Source organism: Colletes gigas, unplaced genomic scaffold (genome assembly GCF_013123115.1).
Source record: "Colletes gigas isolate AHSC1104 unplaced genomic scaffold, ASM1312311v1 Colletes_gigas_Sc00016, whole genome shotgun sequence".
Taxonomy (NCBI): Eukaryota; Metazoa; Arthropoda; class Insecta; order Hymenoptera; family Colletidae; genus Colletes; species Colletes gigas.
The window spans coordinates 1,589,219-1,616,202 of record NW_025106645.1 but is presented as its reverse complement, the minus strand read 5'-3'; the positions used below and the strand labels follow the sequence as shown (position 1 = coordinate 1,616,202).

Below are 26,984 nucleotides of genomic sequence, written 5' to 3'. Positions count from 1 at the left end.
GAATGCGTTCGATTGATCCGCGCTGTGTCTTTGCCAACGTAAACATCAACCGACGCGGGATCTAATGGTACGGGTTCGCGTTTGTTTGGACGGGGCTTAGATAAAAATGTAACAGCGACGAAAATAACGATCGTCGGCCTTGATTCTCCCATGCAAATTCGTCAACGCAAAGGGAACACGAACGGCGTCGGTACACGCCTATTTTCGTCGACCTTTTTTCGTAACGCCGGAGCCTGCACATGCATTTCACAATGCGCTCCCGTCTCGCGCGACGTGCGTGAGCACAGGTGTAAGGAGAAAACGAACCTAAACGCGTGAACGCGAAAGAAACACGAAGACGTTCGTCGGAAGGGAGAAGAAAGGAAGTGCACTTGTGCCTAGCTATCGAGGAAGGGTGGCTTCCAACATCCTCCCAGAAATATACAGGCTGATTCACCTAACTACACGGTCGTAAACCCCTCCCAACGACGACATTTTGATTCCCCCTATAAATACGATCCTTTAATTTTTATTCTTGTTTCAGACAGTATTAAACGTCACTTTGTGCTTCCTATACTATTTAACCTTCGAATTACTGGCTATGGTCTTCATTTTATAAATTTGACATAGTTCTGTAAAAAAATTTTAGATAAATGTGATAACGAAATATGAGCTGGGTTCTGAACAATAATAATTACTGATTAATATTAATAGTTATTATTAAATGTAACCTCATATTTAATATTTTGAGTTAATACAAAGTGGTCCAGCAATTTGGTACTGTGGGATCGGGAAGGTAATGACTCCGCCCTGTTCCGTTCCGCACAATTTTATTGTTGCTGTCGTACAACGACGTGACTCGTGGTGCGGGTTACGCTCGACTCTCTGGTACGATCATCGCCACCGTACCAAGAGGCCTTCAAAAACAAAAGACGGTCAGAGACGACGACAACGGCTTTTCGGCTCACGCGGCTCTGGTCGTCTCGTGTGCAACCATCGTCTCGTGTGCAACCATCGTCTCGTGTGCAACCATACATTGTAGCGGCTTCGAACGGCTAAGGCGTATGTGGTGCCTTGGCCGCCACACTACCCCCCTGCCAGTAATTGGCACAATTACGAAAAATTGACCGACTACATTACCACTACCATTTACTCTATTATATAAAATACGTTATCCTAACTAAGATTTACATTACAGTATTTGAACAGAGTTGAAAAAAAAAGGAATTTACATGGAGTTTAATATATAATACGTAATACCTAAAAATACATGAAAGTACATAAAAGTGATGGAAAAAAATAAATGGTATATGATACTTATTATAATAATGCGCAAGCCTTAAGTACTACCGCGTAATTTGAAATCGATCGGGAAAACGTACGCGTCTACCTGAACGCGTGACACGTTGCTGTATAACCGGCGCATTGTCAGGTACGTTTGTTTGTGTGACCGGCTGATTTTCTATGCTCACGGGATCCGGTCTGTTTTCTGCTAGCATATAAGCAGGCTTTAGCCTTTCAATTGATATATTTATTTCCTTACCTCTAATGTTTATTGTAAATGTTTTTTCGCCTCGGCGCACTACGGCGTATGGACCTTCATAAGCGGGTTGTAAAATAGTTTTGGCTGAATCTGTTCGGATGAAAACATGTGTTGAACTGCTAAGATCTTTGAAAACGAATGTACGATTAACGGAATGGCGTGATGCATTAGAGGGACTCAATTTAGAAAAATGGTTGCGTAGTCTATTAGTAAAATCGGAAGCATTTTCTGTGCCTTCCGCTGAATGCGAAGACAAGAACTCTCCCGGTAATCTTAATGGCTCGCCATAAACTAATTCCGCTGAGGTAGCGCCGAGGTCTTCTTTCCAGGCGGAACGAATACCGAGTAGAACCGTCGGAAGTATTTCTGTCCACTTGTCGGATCCGTGGCACCTTATAGCCGACTTGAGCTGTCGGTGAAAACGCTCTACCATCCCATTGGCCGCTGGGTGATACGCCGTTGTGCGAAGGCGTGTGGATCCAATTAAATTGTTCAGCGCAAAAAATAATTTGGATTCGAACTGCCTACCCTGATCGGTGGTAATCCGTACGGGAGCACCAAACCGCGCTACCCAACCGTCATAAAAGGTTCGAGCTACGGTTTGGGCCTCCTGATCGACCATGGGGAAGGCTTCCGGCCACCGCGTATATCTGTCTACACAGGTCAGACAATACCTGAAACCTTCGGACACCGGTAAAATTACTATGTCTAAATGAATGTGTTCGAATCGCGCAGAAGGTTTAACAAATGTAGCCAATGGTGCAGTCACATGACGGGAAATTTTTGATCTTTGGCACGGTATACAGCAACGTGTCCACGTGCGAACATCTCTTTTAATCGACGGCCAAACATAACGTTGCGTTATGAGCTTGATCGTCGCGTTAATACCTGGATGTGATAATACATGTAACATATTAAAAACTGCACGTCGGAAAGGAGGGGTGACATAAGGTCTTACATTCTTAGTCGAAATATCGCAAAAAATTTCGGAAGACGTGCCAGGCAACGAGACTTTGCGTAATTGCAGGCTAGATTCGCTATTCAACAACCGCTGCAACTCCTCATCCTGGGCTTGCGATTTTGCCAATTCTTCGAAATTAATCGAGTGGTTAACCGTTTCCACTCTGGACAGTGCATCGGCAACGACGTTGTCTTTACCGGAAATATGTTGAATATCTGTAGAGAATTGCGCAATGTAATCTAGGTATCGGAATTGTCGAGGAGAGCATTTATCTAATTTCTGTTTGAAAGCGAAAGTTATGGGTTTATGGTCTGTAAAAATCGTGAAATGTCTGCCTTCGAGCATATGTTTGAAATGTTTTATTGCTAAATAGATAGAAAGTAGTTCCCGGTCGTAAGCTGAATACTTCTTTTCGGCAGATCCTAATTTCTTAGAAAAGAATGCTAATGGTTGTCGTTCGTTGCCGACGCACTGATGTAAAACAGCTCCTACGGTGTAATCAGAAGCATCGCAGGTAACCGACAATGGAGCGTTGACCGCAGGATGAGAAAGCAGGGTTGCGTTTGCTAAACTATTTTTGGTATTTTCGAAAGCCTGACGCGCTTCCGAAGTCCAGGCTATCGGGGTCTTGCCCTTTAAATTGCCGGCTAAAAGGTCGTTCAAGGGTGCTTGAAAGCGAGCGGCATCTGGGATAAAACGGCGGTAAAAATTAAGCATTCCCAAGTACTGCCTCAAATCCTTCGCGTTTTTCGGAAGGGGAAATGACTTTATGGCTTGTACCTTGCCGGGCAAAGGTTGAGTGCCGCTTTCATTTACCCGATAGCCTAGAAATTTAACTTCTTCCTGCCCGAACGTGCATTTATTCGGATTAACAACAATGCCATAATCTTTTAATCGTTTAAATAATAATTCTAAATGGCGCAGGTGATCGGCTTGGGATTCTGAGGCGACCAAAATGTCGTCTATATACGCGTAACAAAAATCGAAACCGCGTAAAATTTCGTCGATAAAGCGCTGAAATGTTTGCGCGGCATTTCGTAACCCGAACGACATGTACGGGAATTCAAAAAGCCCAAACGGCGTTGTAATGGCCGTTTTTCCGACGTCTTCCGACGCAACCGGAATCTGATTATAAGCTCGGACGAGATCTATTGTGGAAAATACCTTTTTGCCACTCAGTTGTTGCGCAAAATCCTCAATGTGACGCACGGGGTATCGGTCGGGAATTGTCCGTGCGTTTAACGCTCTATAGTCACCGCAAGGCCTCCAAGCTTCTTCGCCCTTCTTCGGAACCATATGAAGGGGTGCTGACCACGCGCTCTTCGAAGGACAAGCGATGCCCATCTTCACCATCGCGTCGAACTCCTTCTGGGCAGCCCTGAGCCGGTCCGGTGCAAGCCGCCGCGGCTTGCTGGAAACGGGTGGTCCAGGGGTTGTCTCGATGTAATGCACCGTTTGGTGCGTAGTCCTCATCGGGGTGCCGCTAGGCCGTGTAAGTTCCGGCATCTGCATCAGGAGCTGGTGGTAAACGGTAGTCCCTGCTACTGTCTTCACCGACGGCGTTTCATCCTCGGCTCGTGTTCCGCGGACCGTTAACGACGTGGTCCGATCGACGAGGCGACGATTGCGGATGTCCACCATAAGATCGAAGTGATCGAGAAAGTCTACCCCGATTATGGGTTTTGTAACATCCGCAACCACGAATCGCCACACGAAATCCCGTCGTAGGCCGAGGTGCAGGTTTAACGACACTGTCCCGTAGGTGTTAATTACACTCCCATTCGCCGCCGCCAGCTGGTACTCCGATCTTTCTCGCAATCCGCCTAGCAGGCGGCGCGGAAAAACGCACAAATCGGCCCCGGTATCCACTAAAAATTCCGTCTTCGAGCTGTTGTCTAAGATGAAGAGGCGGCGTGATGCTGGATTTGTGTCGCTGGCCGCCATCAACGACTCCCTAGGTCGTTTCCCTGATCCGTGGCGTTCCAATTGCACGGTGCAACGCACCTCTGCGCGGCCGGACCGAACCGCCAATGGTACCAGCATTTCCCTTGATGGTCCATTTGTCCTCCCGCGGGCCGCTCTCGCGATCGCGATAGAGATCGTCTGCGGTAGCGCGAGTTTGGATGATTTCGGTGGGTCCACCTGCGACGGGAAGATTGCCCCTGGTCCACCAAGGATTCACGGATGGCAGAAATTTCCTGCCTCAAGGAAAGAGCCAATTGTGACATCTTAATGTTTAACATGGCCTCGATGCTCGGGCCCGGCGGGGGTATTTGGCAGGATGCAGATACGCTCGTAATCGCGGCCTCCGTGACGTGTACCCGCGGTGTCATCGTATCCGCAACAGCGTCTGCCAACTCTGCCACCTTATCCAGCGGGGTGTCCCGCTGCGTGGCTAAAATCACCTGCATATTAGCAGGTAGTCGGCCCATCCAAAGCGTCCGCAATACACCGTCCGAAAAAGCCGTACCGGCCAATCCGCGCAGGTGACGAAGAAATTGGGACGGTTTTCTGTCCCCGATTTCCTCGTGTTCCAATAACCGCCGCGTTTTCTGTTCCTGCGACGCACTAAGCCGGCGAATGAACTCATTTTTTAGCGTCGTGTACGGATCCGCGGCCGGGGGATTCATGATAATGTCTCTTACTTCCGCGGCGTGTCGCGCACTTAACGCGCCGAGAATGTACCCGAATTTCGTGGTCTCCGACGTTACATTGGATACCTCAAAACTTCTCTCTACCATTGAAAACCACATCTCCGGGTCTCCCGGACAAAACTCGGGTATCCGTACAGCGACGCGATCAACTGCCAACGGCACACCCGCGGATGTCCCTGCGTTAACGTTAGGGTCAGTCATTTTACCAGTCTTGGTCACAAAAAAAAATAGTTTCACCGCACACACACACCGCGCTTACTATTTGTCAGACCGTGTCCTTTTCTTATGTCCTTAACACTATACACTTATTTCTCTACCCTAACTAATATTGTCCGTATACGAAAAATGTCCAAATTTTCTTAAAAAAAACTTTACTTGCGCGGCGAGATCACGTCGGGGTCACCAATGTGGGATCGGGAAGGTAATGACTCCGCCCTGTTCCGTTCCGCACAATTTTATTGTTGCTGTCGTACAACGACGTGACTCGTGGTGCGGGTTACGCTCGACTCTCTGGTACGATCATCGCCACCGTACCAAGAGGCCTTCAAAAACAAAAGACGGTCAGAGACGACGACAACGGCTTTTCGGCTCACGCGGCTCTGGTCGTCTCGTGTGCAACCATCGTCTCGTGTGCAACCATCGTCTCGTGTGCAACCATACATTGTAGCGGCTTCGAACGGCTAAGGCGTATGTGGTGCCTTGGCCGCCACAGTACAAAATTCGATAAATAAAATATATTATGTTAGTAATCATTAAATATGATTTTGTGTTTTTTATATAAGTTAACCTCCGAATTACTGACTAGGGTCTTTTATGACCCCGTGCAAAATTTTGTTTCTAAATAGAAAGGATTCATTTTATAAGTTTGCCATAGTTCTGTAAAAAAATTAAGTTACTCTTAGACAAATGTGATGACGAAATATGATTCCGATCAATAATAATTACCAATAACTATTATTAAATGTATCCTTACATTTATTATACCATTCAACTCTGAAAATTTTCTTTATAGGTCAATAAAAAGTGGTCCAACAATTTGCTACAAAAATTGATAATTAAAATATTATTATTATATTATTTTTATAATCATTAAATGTGACTTAGTGTACCCTACACAATTTAATCCTCGAATGATTCACGAGGGTCTTTCATGACCCCAAAATTTTCTTTATAAATATAAAGAATTCTGTAGTTCTGTAAAAAAATTACTTGTATTGCATACAATTTAAATAAATGTGATAACGAAATATAAGCTGGATTCTGAACAATAGTAATTACTGATTAATATTAATAGTTATTATTAACACTTAAAATTTTCTACTTGAGTCAATAAAAAGTGGTCCAACAGTTTGCCACAAAAATCGATAAATAAAATATTTAATACGTTTAAAGAATTTTTGGACGATTTTAAAAACGTGGCCCGCCAGGGTTAAAATCGATTTTGGTTCGGTAATTTCTCTCTAAGTATATTAGAAATTTCACTCTCGGTTGGTTGTACATTTTCAGATATTACTTAAAGTTTGATATATATTTTTCTCCGCAGGAGCACTAAGTACGGGCCTCGAGCACGACGTAATTTCATGAGTGTTTCGTAGAACGTGTGTTAAACGCGAGGCTTTTAAGCGTTGCACAATACGTACGAGCTTTGAAAACTAATTACCGTAGCACAAAGGTGCCGCGTTTCTATTCAATAATGCTCGTTATACGGTATGGATCCGAAAGTGAATTTCCACGGATGAAAATGGCGGGTTTAATGTCGGTTCATTTTCGCTGGATTTTTTTCTTTCGTCCGCGCGTTAATGGGTGTCGTTTCTGCCGCGAAAGGAGCCGCGAAGAAGCAGTGATCGACGTACGGCGATGGCTACTGTGTGGAAACAGATGTCACGCTAAATTCCAATTAATTCAAGGTTCTCGAAACCGTCGATTAGCGTCGTGAAAAAAAAAACTACGAATCCACGCTTAAGTTAATTTACTGTACGTAAAAGAATCAACTGCAGTGCTTGCAACACTTTCAGAATGTTGCTTCTTTTGACACTCACGCGCAGACAGGAATTAATATAGACTAAGAAAAAAATTTTAGAATTTAAAAAATTAATTAGTTTTCAAAATAATGACCTTTATAAAATATTTAAAAATCATCTAAATCGATGTAACTGCACATAAAAGAATCAACTACAGTATTTAAAATATTTTCAGAATGTTTTTTGTTTGACATACACGCTTAACCACAAAAGAATTTTTCTAGCGTCTCAAAAACTGTTATATAAATAACGTCCTTTACAAAATATTTAAAAACCGTCAAAATCGACGAAGAAGTCTTTCTAGATCTTCACTTATCAGAGTATACCAAATTCATAAAAATAAGCAAAAATAAAGTTGTTTCAACTAACGATACTTACCAAAATGACAGAACAGACCATCTAAATCGACGAAGAAGTCTTTCTAGATCTTCACTTATCAGAGTATACCAAATTCATAAAAATAAGCAAAAATAAAGTTTTCAATTAACGATACGTACCAAAATGACAGAACAGACCATCTAAATCGACGAAGAAGTCTTTCTAGATCTTCACTTACCAGAGTATCCATAAAAATAAGTAAAAATAAAGTTGTTTCAATTAACGATAGTACCAAAATTACAGAACAGTGTCCTACTTTGAAGTCTATTGGCAATTAATGGGAAATCACTTCGTAGTTTGATACAAACCCTGCTGAAAGCAGATCCTCCAGAATGTTCTCGCGAGCCCATCCACGGAATTGAATACTACTCGCGAAAATCTTCACCGTGCATGCACCAAACTCGTATTGATAAGGACAGAATCGATTGCAACATGTCATGTGCTGTGTGTCTGTGAATTCCTGTCTCTCGTTATTTGCCATCGTCGCCACTGCTGTTAACACCCGGATTTGTTGTGCATTACATTGTCAACGATCTGAGAATTTTGTCTCCGTGGAAACTTTTCCGCCTACACATGACCGATGGTTCGCGATAAAATTACACAGAATTTATCCGCGAATCGCGGAAATTGATTAAGATAACTTCGCTATATCTCGTAATCGTTCAAATTACTATAGTCGGGCGATTCTTAACCCTTTTTCCCCCCCACAAACCTGAAGTAAACAATTGAAAGGTCAGCTGTAACAAGGAGACACCACTTTTGGACAATTTAAACTTTGACACCGAGTTCGAAACCTGTACGATTTTTATTTTTCTAATAAATGTAAATTTGAAGAAATTTTGTCGTAATCGTAAGCGTGAAATTATTTTGTTGTTCATACCACGCGAAACAACACATTTTTGTTAATAACATAAAAGATGTGTAAAAAGTGGTGCTCCTTGTCAGAGCAAACACTTCGATCATCGAATTTCACACTTCTATTTTAAAAAGTACCACTCTGCTCTCAGTCCATTATGTAGATCAGTTTTGTTTGTAATAGAATGTTTGTGTATTATATCACCGCAGTGTCTTCCACGCCGTTTCAATCAGGTTTAAGTTTGGTGATCTGTGGAGGTGTATGTATAATTTTCTAGCAGTTATACAAACTCCAGTCTTGTACTATCCTTGATCTATGTTTAGGATCGTTATCTTGTGCAAGGATGAACCGTAAACATACGCGAAGTTTGTGTTTGTTCTTGCTCCATGTTACAACGTAGCAGTCGTCTGGTTTGATCAAACAAGCGGCATTGTAACGGAACGATTAAAATAAACACTCGTGTTTGACACTCGATATACAAATTATTAAAAAATGTTTAGAATACTCGTTTATTCGACACTTGAACGCTAACTCCAATCTTTCTTGTGTATTAAAGTTATTAGTTTAGTCGAACGCTTTAGCTCGAGCAAGAAATTTATGCTATCTAAAATTGACATAATTTTTTGAAGATAATCACGCTTGGGGCAGCTTCTTGCGATATTTTGGTTCGGTATCTTGACGACATAGCTAATTTTACGTGTCTCTGCTTTCAGCACGTGACAATAAACATGAAGCTGATGCTAAAGTGCGATCGTCACTCTTAATGACAGTAATTTGCACAGGCTGATAGATCTCAAATAATAATACTTCCCACATCGTATTTCACAGATGAGATTCGTGGTATAAATATTAAGAAATCCGTTTTATAAACAAGAATATCTTTACAAACAAAAATAATGTTCCTTAATCGCGTTCTGCCATTCTTCATCCTATTCTGATCCCGAAGAATCTAAATGAGATTTTGCCTTTCTAAAATAGAACTAAGTAAGTGTGCCAGAAATTATTTGCTCGTCATTCTTTCCGTGTTTCGTTTTTATACCGGAATCGTGATTCACTTTTCGCTACAACATTCTTCGTTTTCCTTTACTCGCCTGTTACTGTTTTTTATTTAATTCGAAGAAATAAAAATTATTACTAACCCTAGTAATTTCTATATATTTCTCCTTTCAAAATAATATTTGTCCTGTTTACCACGAATATTTAAATTTCGCGCGAAAATTGTGTATTATATTAAATATTAGATTTAACTTTATTAATCTCGTGACTAACTCTTTCATTAAAAATTTTTTTCGACTTATATATGCGTTTAAGTAAACCAATTATTATTTATTGCTGAAAATCGATGTTCGTTATTTTTTACGATTTAAAAGAGCTTCAACGCGATCGAGTTTGAACAATGGACACAGGTTGCACATTCGCGAGAAATTTGACAACGAATCGCGCTCGAAAAATGCTTCGTTGTGTCATTTTTATTATGGAAGAGCGCGAATGGGTTTCGTCTCGATTTGTTCGCACGTGCATTTCCTGATACGCCATATGGTCGCAGGTAAAACCACATGCCGATATATTCCCATGATCATCGAGCCGACAGGTAGAAACCCAAACATGTGCTACGACGCGAACTGAGCTTTAAAATCTCCTCAACTTTTGCAACAGTTATTATATTACAGACCGTGCGTTACGTTTAAATATTTAATTATTTCTGAACGACGAAGACGAATTACTCGAAACAATATGAGTTTTCAAATTAGAAATTACTTCAAATTAACAACCATTTAAGCAAAACGATACTCTCATAAATATATTTCTCACAACATTTACGATACACGTTATTAATATGGCCATAGTGTAAATATCAATTGAAAATTGAAATTGAAATTTATTTCAAATATTTTCTTACGGTTTCGATAAAATAACTGCACTTTCATGTTTTCGATATTGCTACCTGTTTTCAACTCAAATATTTATATTAATGCTACTTATCTTGCAACGACAGCGATAACAAGTACCACGCGTTTAATCAGAGGGCTATAAAAATTGAGACAAACGTAAAACGAGTATGCGACTTTTGCGTTACAATCGAGTTTAAAAAAAGAAAATCAAATTATGACATCAAGTAACATGACGATGGTAAATTCACTTTTGCATTCAAATATTTCCGCATTCTCCAGAAAATAGAAAAGAACAGAAAATATAATGAATCTGCGGAAAATATAAACAGTCTGAGATCGTAATTTTGTAATAATTCTCTCTTCTTTTCCCTTTTTCTCAGTCGTTCGACAGTTTAATCGCGACACGGAATTATGCAATACAGCATACTAATTAGGAAACAAAAGATTCGATGGTTTTCGAATTATTAATCTATCACGTAGTCAAATATTGTTCGATCAATACTTCTCAATTAATCAATCGATTAAAGGATGCGATAAAAGATTCAGTTGTTAGATTTAATAGCGATCAACGATTACTGAAAGTGATTGCTCACTATCATTAACAATTACAATAATGAATATTCGGTGGCGTCAAACTGATAAAAATGAAACTTCTTTACATATCTAAGAAATTAATTAAACGCATTTTTATCGAGACAAGAAACTGTTTCTCTATTATTTTTTTTTTAAACGAAAGGTTCAAAATTAAATCTATTTGTATGCACGATAAACAATGAATTCCGGTTATGAAATTTGTCTATATTGCCTAGTTTTAGTCTGATAAATTTTAATTCGTCTTTGATCGTACCGGAAACGCATACGACGCATAGGAAAACACGTGGTATCGATATTCTGATGTACAGGAAACGAATACGAGAACAGATGTTGAAACTCTAATTCCCCGACGTGTTTCCTCAAAACAGAAAAAACGATTTTAGAAACGTGATGTCCGCGTTAGACTCGACATTCATACGGATAAAATTATATAACTTAGACGGACGTGCAAATAGATCTCATGTTTATTCGAGCAGAGATTTCTATTTGGGTACACGTGGACTTTATGTTTGTGTACTTCGATGCCATGAGTGGCATTGTAAACGGAAGGCGGAACATAGTTTTAGAGAAAACTACAGATAATTTTTAATTAATTTTAAATTGTTTTTACCTCGATAAAAAATATGGAATTTTACAAGAAATTTTCACAAGCGATTCATACGGATTTGAAGAAAAGTGAATTTTATAATTAAGTACTCACCGAAAAATAGATGTAAATAACGCACTCCGGAGAGGATATATCTGAAACATAACATAAATAATCAATCAATAATAATGTCGATAATAGTAAGAATAAATTAAAACATTTTTGGTCTTATGAAATAGCGAAGTTTTGAAATAAGATTAATATTATTGATAAATTAATGATGCAAAAATAAAAATACATAATAATTCCTAGTACTTAGTTTATAAATGTTGAATAAAACAGTGACTGTGATGAACAAACACAAATGTCGTTTTGAAAAATTTATCAATGGATTCTAATTTACGAACGAATCTAAAATTTATATTCGTTAGTCGTAAATCAAATTTGTCCAGCTCTGCTTCATATGCAAGCCAGGAAATACAAAAATCTCGATATTTAAAAAACTATTATCTTTTGAATGATATAACAATAACCAGTTCTATTTGTTTCGAAAACGAAGTCGATTTGAAATTTCCTGAACAAAGTTGCATTTGATCTCGAAGTTATTCAATTATACAAATTTTATTAACAGTTAAAAGCTGCAGTTGGCGGGAAATAAAAATTTTATCGAGAACAATGATGCAATAATAGACCTTTTGAATAAATCTTAATTGTGCAAATTTAAAAAATTGTTTTTAACTACCACGATTAAACAATACTATAGAAAATACGATCATTGTAGAAATATTAAAAATTTTAAGTTACAAATTTTTTTTACGTAATTAGAACATTTAATTATTCAAGAATCTAATCACGACCATGACTGTGGACATTTGAAAGAAAAAGGAAACGATTAGAAAACTTCATTACTTATCGTATAATTGAAGTACACCGTTCCCCATAATTAAGCACATTTTCATGCACTGATCGAATTAAATTTCGACTAGATAAACCTTTATCTATGAGTCATGAATACGATAACGACGATCGTAAGTGCCTGACAAGTAATTCCATTTGTATTAACGATAAACGATTATCAATTTTAATTGTAATCGTCCATCATGACTTTGATTAATATTTGCCCAATGCTCGGATAACGGGCGCAACACTTGGCTCAACTTCGTGCTGGAAACATCAAACACTCGGCTTATGCACACATTACTGTTTGCAGTTCGTGAAACATATAATTTTGTCAAGTGTAACTAACCGCGAAGGATCGTTTTATTTGCTGAGAACTAGATACAGTTTTCTTTTTAAGTACACATTGTATAAATACTTTCAGAATGTTCGTTGCTTTTTCATTTGTACACAGACGCATTTTCTGTTATCATTGATGAATTTATTGGCGCATCGCAGGCGTTTTCATCGAAACATCCGACTGTACTTTCGGAAAAGTTTTTAATTATTCCTCTATACCTTTCCATTTTACTTTGTTTAAATCTATCCGTAAAATTCCCTCAATGGACAGAACTTCCCAAGAAGCCACTAAACAGCTTGATTGCTTTTTTTTTAAAACAGGAATTTTTAAGCTTAGTAAAACAATTACTCTTTGATTAACCTTGGAATACGATTTCAACTTAAAGAAATTTTAAAGGGCACCTTAGTTAGGAACAGTGTTAGGGACTCTCTGGACCTATGAAAATAATATCAATTTGAAATTTTAAGATACGTCTTTGATAGAAATAGCGTTAAGGGCTTGATGGGCCTCGTAAAAATTCGTGTTGGTCGCGAGTCGTGGAAAATGAGCTTCTGGTAGTCTCGATCGGGGCCGAAGTTCGGCAAGAAGAATCGTCGATTCATTACAAAGGAATCCCCAAACTACTTGGACGTCAACGCGCCCCATAAAAATGCGCATGGTGCTTTATATCGGGCGAAACGGTTCCCACGACACCCCGTGCGTCGTTTCTATGGGAAAGTTTTATTGGGGTGAAATTGTACGTGTCCGTACTCTTGCACGCTCACAGATGCATTGTCCCTCGTAGCTGTCGCGACGACACCCGTTTAACGACCCTTACACATCCACGTATACTCGCAACAAGTCCTCGACCGCCGCGCTGAATATTTAACACGATGTTAATTGTTAGACGCGAAACGATATCGGACTGTTCACCACAAGGCGCTTCGAAACTAATACAATTCTTCGTTCGTTAACGGTTCATCGACCAAGGTGGGTCGATTCTGACCCGGATTATTCATTTTGTCAGAGTGAAGTCGAAATCTTACAACAAAGTTACGAAAAGTAGAAACATTGGGTGTCGAACTTTTGCAGAACGTAAAATTATTGTAATTGACCCTCGCAGCCAAAAATAATTTTTCCGGAGCGATTTGAAATTTTTCAATTTTGTCGAAAAATTTGTCCACCTTTCTGAATTTTTTTCTCGAAAGTACGAAGCAATTCGGAGATATGTCTGTTGACCAAAAATGCTTGTAATTGACCGCTGCAACTGAAAATAATTTTTTTAGAACGATTTGAAATGTTTCAATTTTGTCGAATTTATCCATTTATTGAATTTTTTTCTCGAAACTGGTTAGGATTACGAGGGTATGTCTATTGACCACAAATGCTTGTAATTGGCCACAGCAACTGAAAATAATTTTTTTAGAACGATTTGAAATGTTTCAATTTTGTCGAATTTATCCACTTATTGAATTTTTTTCTCGAAACTGGTTAGGATTTCGAAGGTATGTCTATTGACCACAAATGCTTGTAATTGGCCGCAGCAACTGAAAATAATTTTTTTAGAACGATTTGAAATGTTTCAATTTTGTCGAATTTATCCATTTATTGAATTTTTTTCTCGAAACTGGTTAGGATTACGAGGGTATGTCTATTGACCAAAAATGCTTGTAATTGACCTCTGCAACCGAAAATAATTTTTTCGTGAACGATTTGAAATTTTTTAATTTAATTTTGTTAATAACTTTTTAACGAAGCCTCAATCAACAAATTAATATTCTTGATTTTCGTCTTATTTTGGCTTCTAGAATGTCCCATTCAAATTTTTAATTCGTAAAATTCGTAAATTTGTAATATTTCACTGGATCAGCAAAAAGTCGAATTAATCTAATTATAAATAAAAATGTTAAGTGGGACGTCGTTCGGTCCTGCACAGCGACAGAACCCGGAAGTCTCAACCAGTGTCAACAGTCCAATTGACTTAATAATTTAACCTGTCAAAAACTTGCGCACACAATTACTAAATTGTGCAAACTCGACTGTGTTTATATTGATGGTATTGTGCAATTTACAAACGGAGACGAACACTAATCCCTCTCCCCTCGTGACACCCTGCAACAGTTTTCACCACGTACACGTAGGTACAATACCACCACTGACGTCACAGCGAATCGGATCGTTCGTCGAGACCCGTTCCACCAATCGGAAATCGAGTGCATCTACGCGTTTGTGGTAGTACGGGCAAATTTTCTCGAAAGTATACTGGTATTTTCTTTTTTCATTAGTATTTGTGTTTGTTTTGCGCAATTCTTGGTGGGCAAGCAACTAGGCACAGACAAAAGTATAACAATCGATAAAAAACTCCATCAAAATTATTAATGACAGCGAGTAAACACCTAATTCCAAAAAAAAACAAAAAAAATTACAAAACTTATTTATTTTCGATGCTATTATACATATGTATACTATGAAAACGCGTGACTTTCGTTATTTCTTTTCGTCGGACCGTACGAATTCGCCCAACGAGCTCAAATTAATCGTTTAGCGCATAACGAAAATTAGAGGAAACAGTTTGCTGAACTAGTCGCGCGAGTAATTATTCCAAGCGGTGAAACGTGTATGCAAAACAGAATATGTAACTGCTTCGTTTGATATTGCGAGACGAGGATAGGTGGTAAATGAAAGTAAAGCCCCAAGGAGAGACAAATATAATTTTGTTTGGCTCGAGAAATCAAATGAAAGGATATGCACGTGAAATCGTTCCTGTCTATGTGTGGATACGTGGGATCATCATCCCACTTCTGAGGAAACTTAATCTACTGATAACGCGTTGATGACGAGCGACTTGATGGTGGTAGTGTAACATTAAGAAGCCGTTGTTGTACATTGATACAGGTGTAAAAAAACTACGTATCTATTTGGTAAACCAAAATCCGTATCGAAGCATCCAAACAATTTTCCGGAATTTCTTGGCGTATATAAATCTGGAAACGGTTTTGTCAAGGCAGTGTGTATTCCACGGAGCAACGAGTACGGACGAATTAAAGATGGCGAAGGCCATTATCGTTCTTTGTTTTTTGGTTGTCGCTGCATGCGTAAGTGATCATTAAAAAACTCAATTAATTTTACATTTCGTCCTAATATATTTTTAAATTTTCTTAAACAGATAAGACTCAAGTATCGAATTATATTATCGCGCTCAAAATATCGCTCTAACTCTCGATCCTCTTCGAGGCAATTTTTTGTTAATTTTGTATTTCCAAGTAGAAGAAAGTGTATTCAAATTTAAGAGTTTCCACAACTTTGGAAACATACTGTGAACGAGTTTAGAATCTAGAATAATTTGTAACGTCACTGCAATGCGATCTGTGTTAGAATTAAGTCTCTTTGTAGATACTTTATCAAAATTTTTCAAATCTTTCTACGTTTAAATTAACAAGTGTCAAAGTGATCAAAATATTATAAAAATGGTTTACATTCGGTTTAACGATAATTAATAATTTAAAAGTACAGTCACGGTTATAAGAAATCGAATCGAGGCCTATTAAAAAGAAAATTAACTGAGACGAATAATGTCACATCGCTTCAATACTATTTTAATCGAAGATTATATAAACGAAATGGTGTTTACGTGAATATATTAATTGTGACATTTATTGTATATGTTGTGAACACTGTCATGGTGGTCACCGGTGACCGGTATTTTAAACTTGCCGAAGATTAATGATGTGTGGCGAGTAATAATGTGCTTCCGTGTTCAACGCGAGTGTTTCTGTAAAAAAATTAAATTGTGGCGGAAAGTACAGTTTCCAAGTGACAAACAGATAAAATATATTATCAGCAAACAACGAGCAGGCATACGTGTAACAATGTTAATTTTACTAAAATCTCGACCAAGATTATAGTATTTGAAATGAGTAATCGCCATATAATATAGCTGGAAGAAAGTTTGAGAATTATTCTAAGAAGTGATCTATAATGATTAATAGAACCTGAAAGTTTAGATAATTGCATTCGATCCTACGGTTGTGTACAATTTGCTTAAGTTTTATATTTAATAGTGATATTTTTGCACATACAGGGTGTTCGGCCACCTCTAGCAAAAATTTTAATGAGCGATAGTAGAGGCCAAAATAAGACGAAAATCAAGAATACCAATTTGTTGATGGAAGCTTCGTTAAAAAGTTATTAACGTTTAAAGTGCCGCCCTTACTGAATTTTTTTCTCGAAAATGCAAAAGATTTCGGGGGTATGTCTATTCACCAAAAATGACTGTAATTGAACCCTACAACCGAAAATAATTTTTCCACAATGATTTGCAATTTTTTTTCTCCGTTGAAAAATTTAGGCACCTAATTGTATTTTCAGTAAGGAATTTTTTTCTCGAAAGTGCGTACAATTTCGGAGGTATGTGTAATGATAAAAAATGATTGTAATTGATCCCCGCAACCGAAAATAATTTTTTTAGAACGATTTGAAAAATTTTTTTTCGCCGAAAAATTTCAGCACCTACTCGATTTTTTTTCTCGAAAGTAGATAGGATTTCGGAGGTATGTGTACTCACCAAAAATGATTGTAGTTGACCCCCGCAACCGAAAATAATTTTTCCAGAACGATTTGAAATTTTTGAATTTAATTGTTAATAACTTTTTAACGAAGCTTCCATCAACAAATTAGTATTCTTGATTTTCGTCTTATTTTGGCCTCTACTGTCGCTCATTAAAATTTTTGCTAGAGGTGGCCGAACAACCTGTATATTACTATTTTCTATCATTTAAGATGTGTCTAGAATTTGTTTACTTTTCGCAAGAGTAATTTTTTTAATATTTCATTAATAACTGTTTCTAAAATGTAATTAAACTTTTAATAGAATTATACTGTTCCATACTTATAGGATGCATGTCCTTTGTACAAGCACAGCGAATTCACACAGTGTTTAAGAAAATAGAAACAAGCCAAAGGAGCAAATATTGTAATAAATCATTTTGTTTTGTTCGTTTTGAGATTTCTTTTTATAATTTCGTCTCGATGCGAAATTTCTGTTTACTTAATTACACGTGAAAGTGGTTGTGTTTGGAGTGTTTCATTATTATTTTTACACTGGCAAGTATTATGAAAATGTCAGTGCTACAGCGAAGAAAATACTTTAATATTTTCGTATTATAGGCCAGCGTAATTCCGAAGCAGAAAGTAGAATGGGGCAGCAAAGGATCAGTCACCATAGAAGAATCAATAACCATAAATGTGTCCATCAGCAATATTGATGTCATCGTTAATAATAATTGCGAAGCTCTACAAGAAATCGAGAAACTCGCTAATCTTTGCATTGTTGAAATTAAAGCCTTCGCTCTTGAAATCAACAGTGAGGCAACATTAAGAATCAAAACTTTACTGGAATTGGTAAGAAAACGAAATATAATAAATAAATATTTGATAAGTCCCATTTAAAAAAAATTAATTGGACTTTAAAAACTCACTCGTTACGTCACCTACAAAGAAAAATATTTATACCGTATAATGCTTCATTTTATACTGAATAATTTTTGGTGAAAATATTTTTTCATCGCTTTAAACCCTTATGATATATTCCACCGTTTCCAATGAAAGGAAACACCTTGTATGTACATTCGTGCACACGAGAAAAGAAAACACGTTCTGAACTATGACCGGCTCATATAGTTTTGTACGATTACGTAATAAATGTATTACATATCATAGAAGTGAAAGATGTACGTACGTGGTTTTCAACTGCGAAATATTGAGTTCAGAACAAAACTGCAATATATATATGGAAAATTGTATTGAAAACGATCAGTCACTTCGTGTGTTCGATATCAGAGATTTTGAAGAAATTAAAATATAATGTAGTTTACGTAAAATTTAAATTTAAATTTAAATTATAAGGGCAAATAATTCGATTTGCAACCGCTGTGCTTATCTTACTTATTATCTAATTTGTACATGAGTACATTTGCTCCTAGTATATCGTAACTACAATTTGCTCCAGCAATTGTCAGTTTCCATACACTCTAACAGATCATCCATACGTCAATAATATGAAATGAGGTGTACCACCGGTTTTAACAATTCATTATGATATCATTTTATAAAGAATTATGAAAGAGAAAGAATCAGTCAAGTTACAAAAAGATTCAATAATACAAATTCACACGGTTTAAAATCTGCTACAAGTTATATACTATATATAAAAATAATACTTTCCAGTACAATTAACAATTTGTATACCATATATGTCTAGATAAACAAGAAAATCCTAATATGGATAGCAGAAGCAAACGTAGTTGACAATACTATTTGTAGTGCTCAAATAACTCAACTAAACGAAACAGCAACTGCTATCATTAGAAAAGTTGAAAACTGCCTAGAAGGAAAAATAACTAAAGGAGTCGAAACATTGCAATCAATAAAAGAAACTTCGGAAGACCTTACTAAAGAACTCAAGAACACTAGAAACACTGCCGATCAATGTGTAAAACAGAGCTCCAACTTCCCTGAAATCAGTGCATGCTTAAACGCGGTAAGTACAAGAAACATTTACCATACGTAACACAAATAAAACATAAATTAACAATGTGGTAGAAAACAACCTACACTAAATATTTAATTAGCGGATTCATTGCACACGAAAAAGTAGCCATTATATCGAATCGTTTAACAAAATAAACTTCACAGATAATTAAAACCCAATACACATTTAAATCATATATTCAAAAGACACAGCATGGATTCAAACAAGCACAAACCATAAAAATAATAAAAAATAAAACAGTAACTAAACAAAACAAAACATATTAAGAATAGTAAAGAACAAAAACAAACTACACACAAATAATAACAAAAAAATTACTCAAATTCAAAATTCACTAGACTACGGATAACGCAAAGGAACTCAAAAAGGATGTTGAAGAACTACGAAATGAAATAACGCAATTAAACAACCAAAAGAGGCAACTCAAGTCTGGCATGCTTGAATGTTCGGTAGCAAGATACATGCCAGACTTCCTAAGAAACACAACAAAAATACTACGCAGTTTGAACGAGTGCATCGCAGAAATAATTAAGAATGGAGGTAAAACGTTAATATCACATAAACAACCTAAAAAAAGTATAACACAAACTAAAATAAAAAAATATTCTAGGAACAACACAGGCTGCCACACAAACGACCGCGAAGACTTCTACAAGAACTACCGAGCAGGCAACAACTACAAGTACTCAACGAGCAACTACGACGCCAGCAACATCATCATCCCAGCAAGCGAGTACAGCATCCTCCGAACAGACTAGTACAGCATCAACACAGCAAGCTAGTACAGCATCCTCTGAAGAAGCTAGTACAGCATCCTCGGAGGCAGCTAGTACAGCAAGTTCTTCGAAGGCATCCACTACATCATCTGAACAGGCTAGCACAGCGTCATCCGAAGAAGCCAGTACTGCAACTTCTGCTGCAGCGTCCACAGCATCCTCCGAACAAGCTAGTACCGCATCCTCAGAGCAAGCTAGTACAGCTAGTTCTTCGAAAGCGTCTACTGCATCATCTGAACAGGCTAGTACAGCGACATCCGAAGAAGCCAGTACTGCAAGTTCTGCTGCAGCGTCCACAGCATCCTCAGAACAAGCTAGTACAGCAAGTACTACGAGGGCGTCCACTGCATCATCCGAACAGGCTACCACAGAATCATCCGAAGAAACCAGTACTGCAAGTTCTGCAGCAGCGTCTACAGCATCCTCCGAACAGGCTAGTACTGCATCCTCAGAACAAGCTAGTACAGCAAGTACTCCGAGGGCGTCCACTGCATCATCCGAACAGGCTACCACAGAATCATCCGAAGAAACCAGTACTGCAAGTTCTGCAGCAGCGTCTACAGCATCCTCCGAACAGGCTAGTACTGCATCCTCAGAACAAGCCAGTACAGCAAGTACTCCGAGGGCGTCCACTGCATCATCCGAACAGGCTACCACAGAATCATCCGAAGAAACCAGTACTGCAAGTTCTGCAGCAGCGTCTACAGCATCCTCCGAACAGGCTAGTACTGCATCCTCAGAACAAGCTAGTACAGCAAGTACTCCGAGGGCGTCCACTGCATCATCCGAACAGGCTACCACAGAATCATCCGAAGAAACCAGTACTGCAAGTTCTGCAGCAGCGTCTACAGCATCCTCCGAACAGGCTAGTACTGCATCCTCAGAACAAGCTAGTACAGCAAGTACTCCGAGGGCGTCCACTGCATCATCCGAACAGGCTACCACAGAATCATCCGAAGAAACCAGTACTGCAAGTTCTGCAGCAGCGTCTACAGCATCCTCTGAACAGGCTAGTACTGCATCCTCAGAACAAGCTAGTACAGCAAGTACTCCGAGGGCGTCCACTGCATCATCCGAACAGGCTACCACAGAATCATCCGAAGAAACCAGTACTGCAAGTTCTGCTGCAGCGTCCACTGCATCCTCAGAACAAGCTAATACAGCATCCTCCGAACAGGCTAGTACTGCATCCTCAGAACAAGCTAGTACAGCAAGTACTTCGAGGGCATCCACTGCCTCATCGGAACAGGCTACCACAGAATCATCCGAGGAAACGAGCACTGCAAGTTCTGCAGCAGCATCCACAGCATCCTCCGAACAGGCTAGTACTGCATCTTCGGAGGAAGCTAGTACAGCTAGTCCTTCGAGGGCATCCACTGCATCATCAGAACAGGCTAGCACAGCGTCATCCGAAGAAACCAGTACAGCAAGTTCTGCTGCAGCGTCCACTGCATCCTCAGAACAAGCTAATACAGCATCTTCGGAGGAAGCTAGTACAGCTAGTCCTTCGAGGGCGTCCACTGCATCATCAGAACAAGCTACCACAGCGTCACCCGTAGAAACCAGTACTGCTAGTTCTACTGCAGCGACCACAGAATCCTCCGAACAAGCTAGTACAACATCCCCAGAGCAAGCTACTACAGAGCCATGCGAAGAAACTAGTACAGCAAGTTCTTCAAGTGCGTCCACAGCATCTTCCGAGCAGGCTAGTACAGCTTCCTCAGAGCAAGCTAGTACAGCAAGTACGTCGAGGGCGTCTACTTCTTCATCCGAACAAGCTACCACAGAAGCATCCGAGGAAACGAGCACTGCAAGTTCTGCAGCAGCATCCACAGTATCCTCCGAACAGGCTAGTACTGCATCCTCAGAACAAGCTAGTACAGCAAGTACTTCGAGGGCCTCCACTGCATCATCCGAACAGGCTACCACAGAAGCATCGGAGGAAACGAGCACTGCAAGTTCTGCAGCAGCATCAACAGCATCCTCCGAACAGGCTAGTACTGCATCCTCAGAACAAGCTAGTACAGCAAGTACTTCGAGGGCATCCACTGCATCATCCGAACAGGCTACCACAGAAGCATCCGAGGAAACAAGCACTGCAACTTCTGCAGCAGCATCCACAGCATCCTCCGAACAGGCTAGTACTGCATCCTCAGAACAAGCTAGTACAGCAAGTACTTCGAGGGCATCCACTGCATCATCCGAACAGGCTACCACAGAAGCATCGGAGGAAACGAGCACTGCAAGTTCTGCAGCAGCATCCACAGCATCCTCAGAACAAGCTAGTACAGCTAGTTCTTCGAGGGCGTCCACGGCATCATCTGAACAGGCTAGCACAGCGTCATCCGAAAAAACCAGTACTGCAAGTTCTGCTGCAGCGTCCACTGCATCCTCAGAACAAGCTAATACAGCATCCTCCGAGCGGGCTAGTACAGCTTCCTCAGAGCAAGCTAGTACAGCAAGTACGTCGAGGGCGTCTACTGCTTCATCCGAACAAGCTACCACAGAAGCATCCGAGGAAACGAGCACTGCAAGTTCTGCAGCAGCATCCACAGCATCCTCCGAACAGGCTAGTACTGCATCCTCAGAACAAGCTAGTACAGCAAGTACTTCGAGGGCATCCACTGCATCATCCGAACAGGCTACCACAGAAGCATCGGAGGAAACGAGCACTGCAAGTTCTGCAGCAGCATCAACAGCATCCTCCGAACAGGCTAGTACTGCATCCTCAGAACAAGCTAGTACAGCAAGTACTTCGAGGGCATCCACTGCATCATCCGAACAGGCTACCACAGAAGCATCGGAGGAAACGAGCACTGCAAGTTCTGCAGCAGCATCCACAGCATCCACAGCATCCTCCGAACAGGCTAGTACTGCATCCTCAGAACAAGCTAGTGCAGCAAGTACTTCGAGGGCATCCACTGCATCATCCGAACAGGCTACCACAGAATCATCCGAGGAAACGAGCACTGCAAGTTCTGCAGCAGCATCCACAGCATCCTCCGAACAGGCTAGTACTGCATCCTCAGAACAAGCTAGTACAGCAAGTACTTCGAGGGCATCCACTGCCTCATCGGAACAGGCTACCACAGAAGCATCCGAGGAAACGAGCACTGCAAGTTCTGCAGCAGCATCCACAGCATCCTCCGAACAGGCTAGTACTGCATCCTCAGAACAAGCTAGTACAGCAAGTACTTCGAGGGCATCCACTGCCTCATCGGAACAGGCTACCACAGAAGCATCCGAGGAAACGAGCACTGCAAGTTCTGCAGCAGCATCAACAGCATCCTCCGAACAGGCTAGTACTGCATCCTCAGAACAAGCTAGTACAGCAAGTACTTCGAGGGCATCCACTGCCTCATCGGAACAGGCTACCACAGAAGCATCCGAGGAAACGAGCACTGCAAGTTCTGCAGCAGCGTCCACAGGGTCTTCACAGGCAGCTACCACAGTATCGACCACGGAATCAAGTACTGGACAGATTACAACATGTGTCTGCACAACATCTCCTGCGCCAGCTAGTACCATGAGTGCCTCCACTGCATCCTCCACTCAAGCTAGTGCATCATCCTCAGAAGAAGCTACTACACCATCTGCCACAAGTGCGTCCACTGAAGCTAGTACAGCATCCTCAGAAGAAACTAGTGCACCATCCACCGCAAGTGCGTCGACTGAAGCTAGTACAGCATCCTCAGAGGAAACTAACACACCATCTACGGCAAGTGCGTCAACTGCGTCCTCCACTCAAGCTAGTACTGCATCCTCAGAAGAAACTAGTGTACCATCTACCGCAAGTGCGTCCACTGAAGCTAGTACAGCACCCTCAGAGGAAACTAGCGCACCATCTACCGCAAGTGCGTCAACTGCATCCTCCACTCAAGCTAGTACAGCATCCTCAGAAGAAACTAGTGCACCATCTACCACAAGTGCGTCCACTGAAGCTAGTACAGCAGCCTCAGAGGAAACTAGCGCACCATCTACCGCAAGTGCGTCAACTGCATCCTCCACTCAAGCTAGTACAGCATCCTCAGAAGAAACTAGTGCACCATCTACCGCAAGTGCGTCCACTGAAGCTAGTACAGCAGCCTCAGAGGAAACTAGCGCACCATCTACCGCAAGTGCGTCAACTGCATCCTCCACTCAAGCTAGTACAGCATCCTCAGAAGAAACTAGTGCACCATCTACCGCAAGTGCGTCCACTGAAGCTAGTACAGCAGCCTCAGAGGAAACTAGCGCACCATCTACCGCAAGTGCGTCAACTGCATCCTCCACTCAAGCTAGTACAGCATCCTCAGAAGAAACTAGTGTACCATCTACCGCAAGTGCGTCCACTGAAGCTAGTACAGCACCCTCAGAGGAAACTAGCGCACCATCTACCGCAAGTGCGTCAACTGCATCCTCCACTCAAGCTAGTACAGCATCCTCAGAAGAAACTAGTGCACCATCTACCGCAAGTGCGTCAACTGAAGCGAGTACAGCACCCTCAGAGGAAACTAGCGCACCATCTACCGCAAGTGCGTCAACTGCATCCTCCACTCAAGCTAGTACAGCATCCTCAGAAGAAACTAGTGCATCATCTACCGCAAGTGCGTCCACTGAAGCTAGTACAGCAGCCTCAGAGGAAACTAGCGCACCATCTACCGCAAGTGCGTCAACTGCATCCTCCACTCAAGCTAGTACAGCATCCTCAGAAGAAACTAGTGCACCATCTACCGCAAGTGCGTCCACTGAAGCTAGTACAGCAGCCTCAGAGGAAACTAGCGCACCATCTACCGCAAGTGCGTCAACTGCATCCTCAGAGCAAGCTAGTACACCATCTACCACAAGTGCATCAACTGCATCCGCCACGCAGGCTAGTACAACATCCTCGGAGGAAACTAGCGCACCATCTACCGCAAGTGCGTCAACTGCATCCTCCACTCAAGCTAGTACAGCATCCTCAGAAGAAACGAGTGCACCATCTACCGCAAGTGCGTCCACTGAAGCTAGTACAGCAGCCTCAGAGGAAACTAGCGCACCATCTACCGCAAGTGCGTCAACTGCATCCTCCACTCAAGCTAGTACAGCATCCTCAGAAGAAACGAGTGCACCATCTACCGCAAGTGCGCCCACTGAAGCTAGTACAGCAGCCTCAGAGGAAACTAGCGCACCATCTACCGCAAGTGCGTCAACTGCATCCTCAGAGCAAGCTAGTACACCATCTACCACAAGTGCATCAACTGCATCCGCCACGCAGGCTAGTACAACATCCTCGGAGGAGACTACTAGAGCAACTACCGAACAGACTGAAACGGAAACTACCAGACAGGCGACTACTCCATCTACCGCTCAGGCAACAACAAATAGTACCGAACAGGCGGCGACAACTACGAAACGGACTACGACAAGTACCACCAAACAGCCTGTTACACGAACTACCAAACAAACTGAGAAGCCCACGACTAAAAAATCAAAGGGATCCTCTGAGGAAGAATGCGATGATGAGTGGGGTCTGGTGATCGACAAAGAACTTGAAGCCGCGGAGAAAATCCGCGCGGAATTGGAACACAAGAAATCTGAGAGAAAGAAAATTGAATTGCCTGGAAAATGATTAATGTTGTATGCGTAAAATACAATACCTATAGGTATGTGTGAGATTGGCCTACCTTTACTTTTACGTCGTCAATGGATTAATGTCTGACGTTAATCATTATTATAGTTACAATAAGGATGTTGAATCTAAAAATAGTGCTGTACTCGTTGTACATATCTTTTCTTTGTAAGTAATGATATTGTGATTTATATTGTATCGTTCAAATGAGTTCTAAAATAGCAAAATGTCATGTGTGAAAGATTATGATTGATATATGTAGTGAAATGTATTTTATTGTTGAATATTTTTACGATTTAAAATGATTCTCTAGAACATTCGATCTCTGTTTTTGTTAAGTAAATTAATAATCGTGTAAGTATACATAGAAACAGTTGCTTTTGTATCAAGCATACATGATATCACAATCAAGACTTCATATTTCAATTGTTACAGATAAGATAGTTAGTATAATACTTATTTGTATATTCCTATGTTTTTATATATTCGTGTTTTATGTATACATGTTGCGTTAGGGAAATTTTTAATGAAGATTATTCATATAGTAAATGTATAAAATAAAATTGATTTCATTTTATGTTGTATTATATTATACATATAGCTAAATATAATGTATATTGTTTTATTTCGTTGTTTAGTAGAAAATTTATTCTTTCCTTTTCGTTTCATTTAAATATGGTAAAAGTTATGGTTATATGGTTATAAAGGCTCTCGGTTATTGAGAGCCTTATGATTATTATTGATGGGTCAACACTAGCCAGAACTGTTCGTAAACAGTTGCAGAACTCGTGCAAATGTTACATTTTTAAGCACGTATTAACAAAATGGGTATAAATTGTTTGTATAAATAATACTAAAAAATAAAATTAATTTGAGAATAATAAAAACATTACGTCTTTGTTGCACTAGAATTTCGTACAATATGAAATACAGCTGTTATTAATCTAATCATGAAAATATGATAGATATCAGTTATCTTTCCATAACGCATATTTCATCGAGAAAAGAAAGATTATTACTGATTACGTTATATTGTCCTATTATCTTTCGTGCTTTTGCTTTTATACATATAACACGTTGCTATCAGACGATCTCAGAATAGCAACACAAGTACAATAATAATCTTTACTTACGCACAGTATCTGAAGGATAAATGGAAGGAAGTCACTTGCATCACTCAGGACCACATTAAGATTGCTGAAAATCCTAGACACACCCTTCGTAGATACTCTGTAAACAAAAGAATAATGATTTTGTATTTTCTTGATAAAACAGAATTTCTATTATAGTTTGATATAACCCTGCATTCGTTTGGTTTTTATTTATATAACAATAAATTTAAAAATCCATAAAATATTGACCACTGTATGTAACTGTACTAATAAAAA

At 40.0% G+C, this 26,984-nt stretch overlaps 1 protein-coding gene across 3 annotated transcripts in view; it reads right to left on the bottom strand.

Moving 5' to 3' along the window:
- The window catches only part of LOC122400078 (protein numb homolog), an 87,626-nt gene that overhangs the window by 41,702 nt on the left and 18,940 nt on the right, over positions 1–26,984 (bottom strand). For 2 of the 3 annotated variants that reach the window (XM_043401294.1, XM_043401295.1), the window contains exons 2-3: positions 26,734–26,826; positions 11,579–11,619 (exon numbers count right to left, since the gene is read on the bottom strand). In XM_043401294.1, the coding sequence (XP_043257229.1) occupies positions 11,579–11,619; positions 26,734–26,770 (78 nt within the window). In that variant the 5' untranslated portion in view covers positions 26,771–26,826. Of the gene's footprint in view, positions 1–11,578; positions 11,620–26,729; positions 26,827–26,984 lie in introns of all 3 variants that reach the window. The other variant, XM_043401296.1, reaches the window with a different exon arrangement.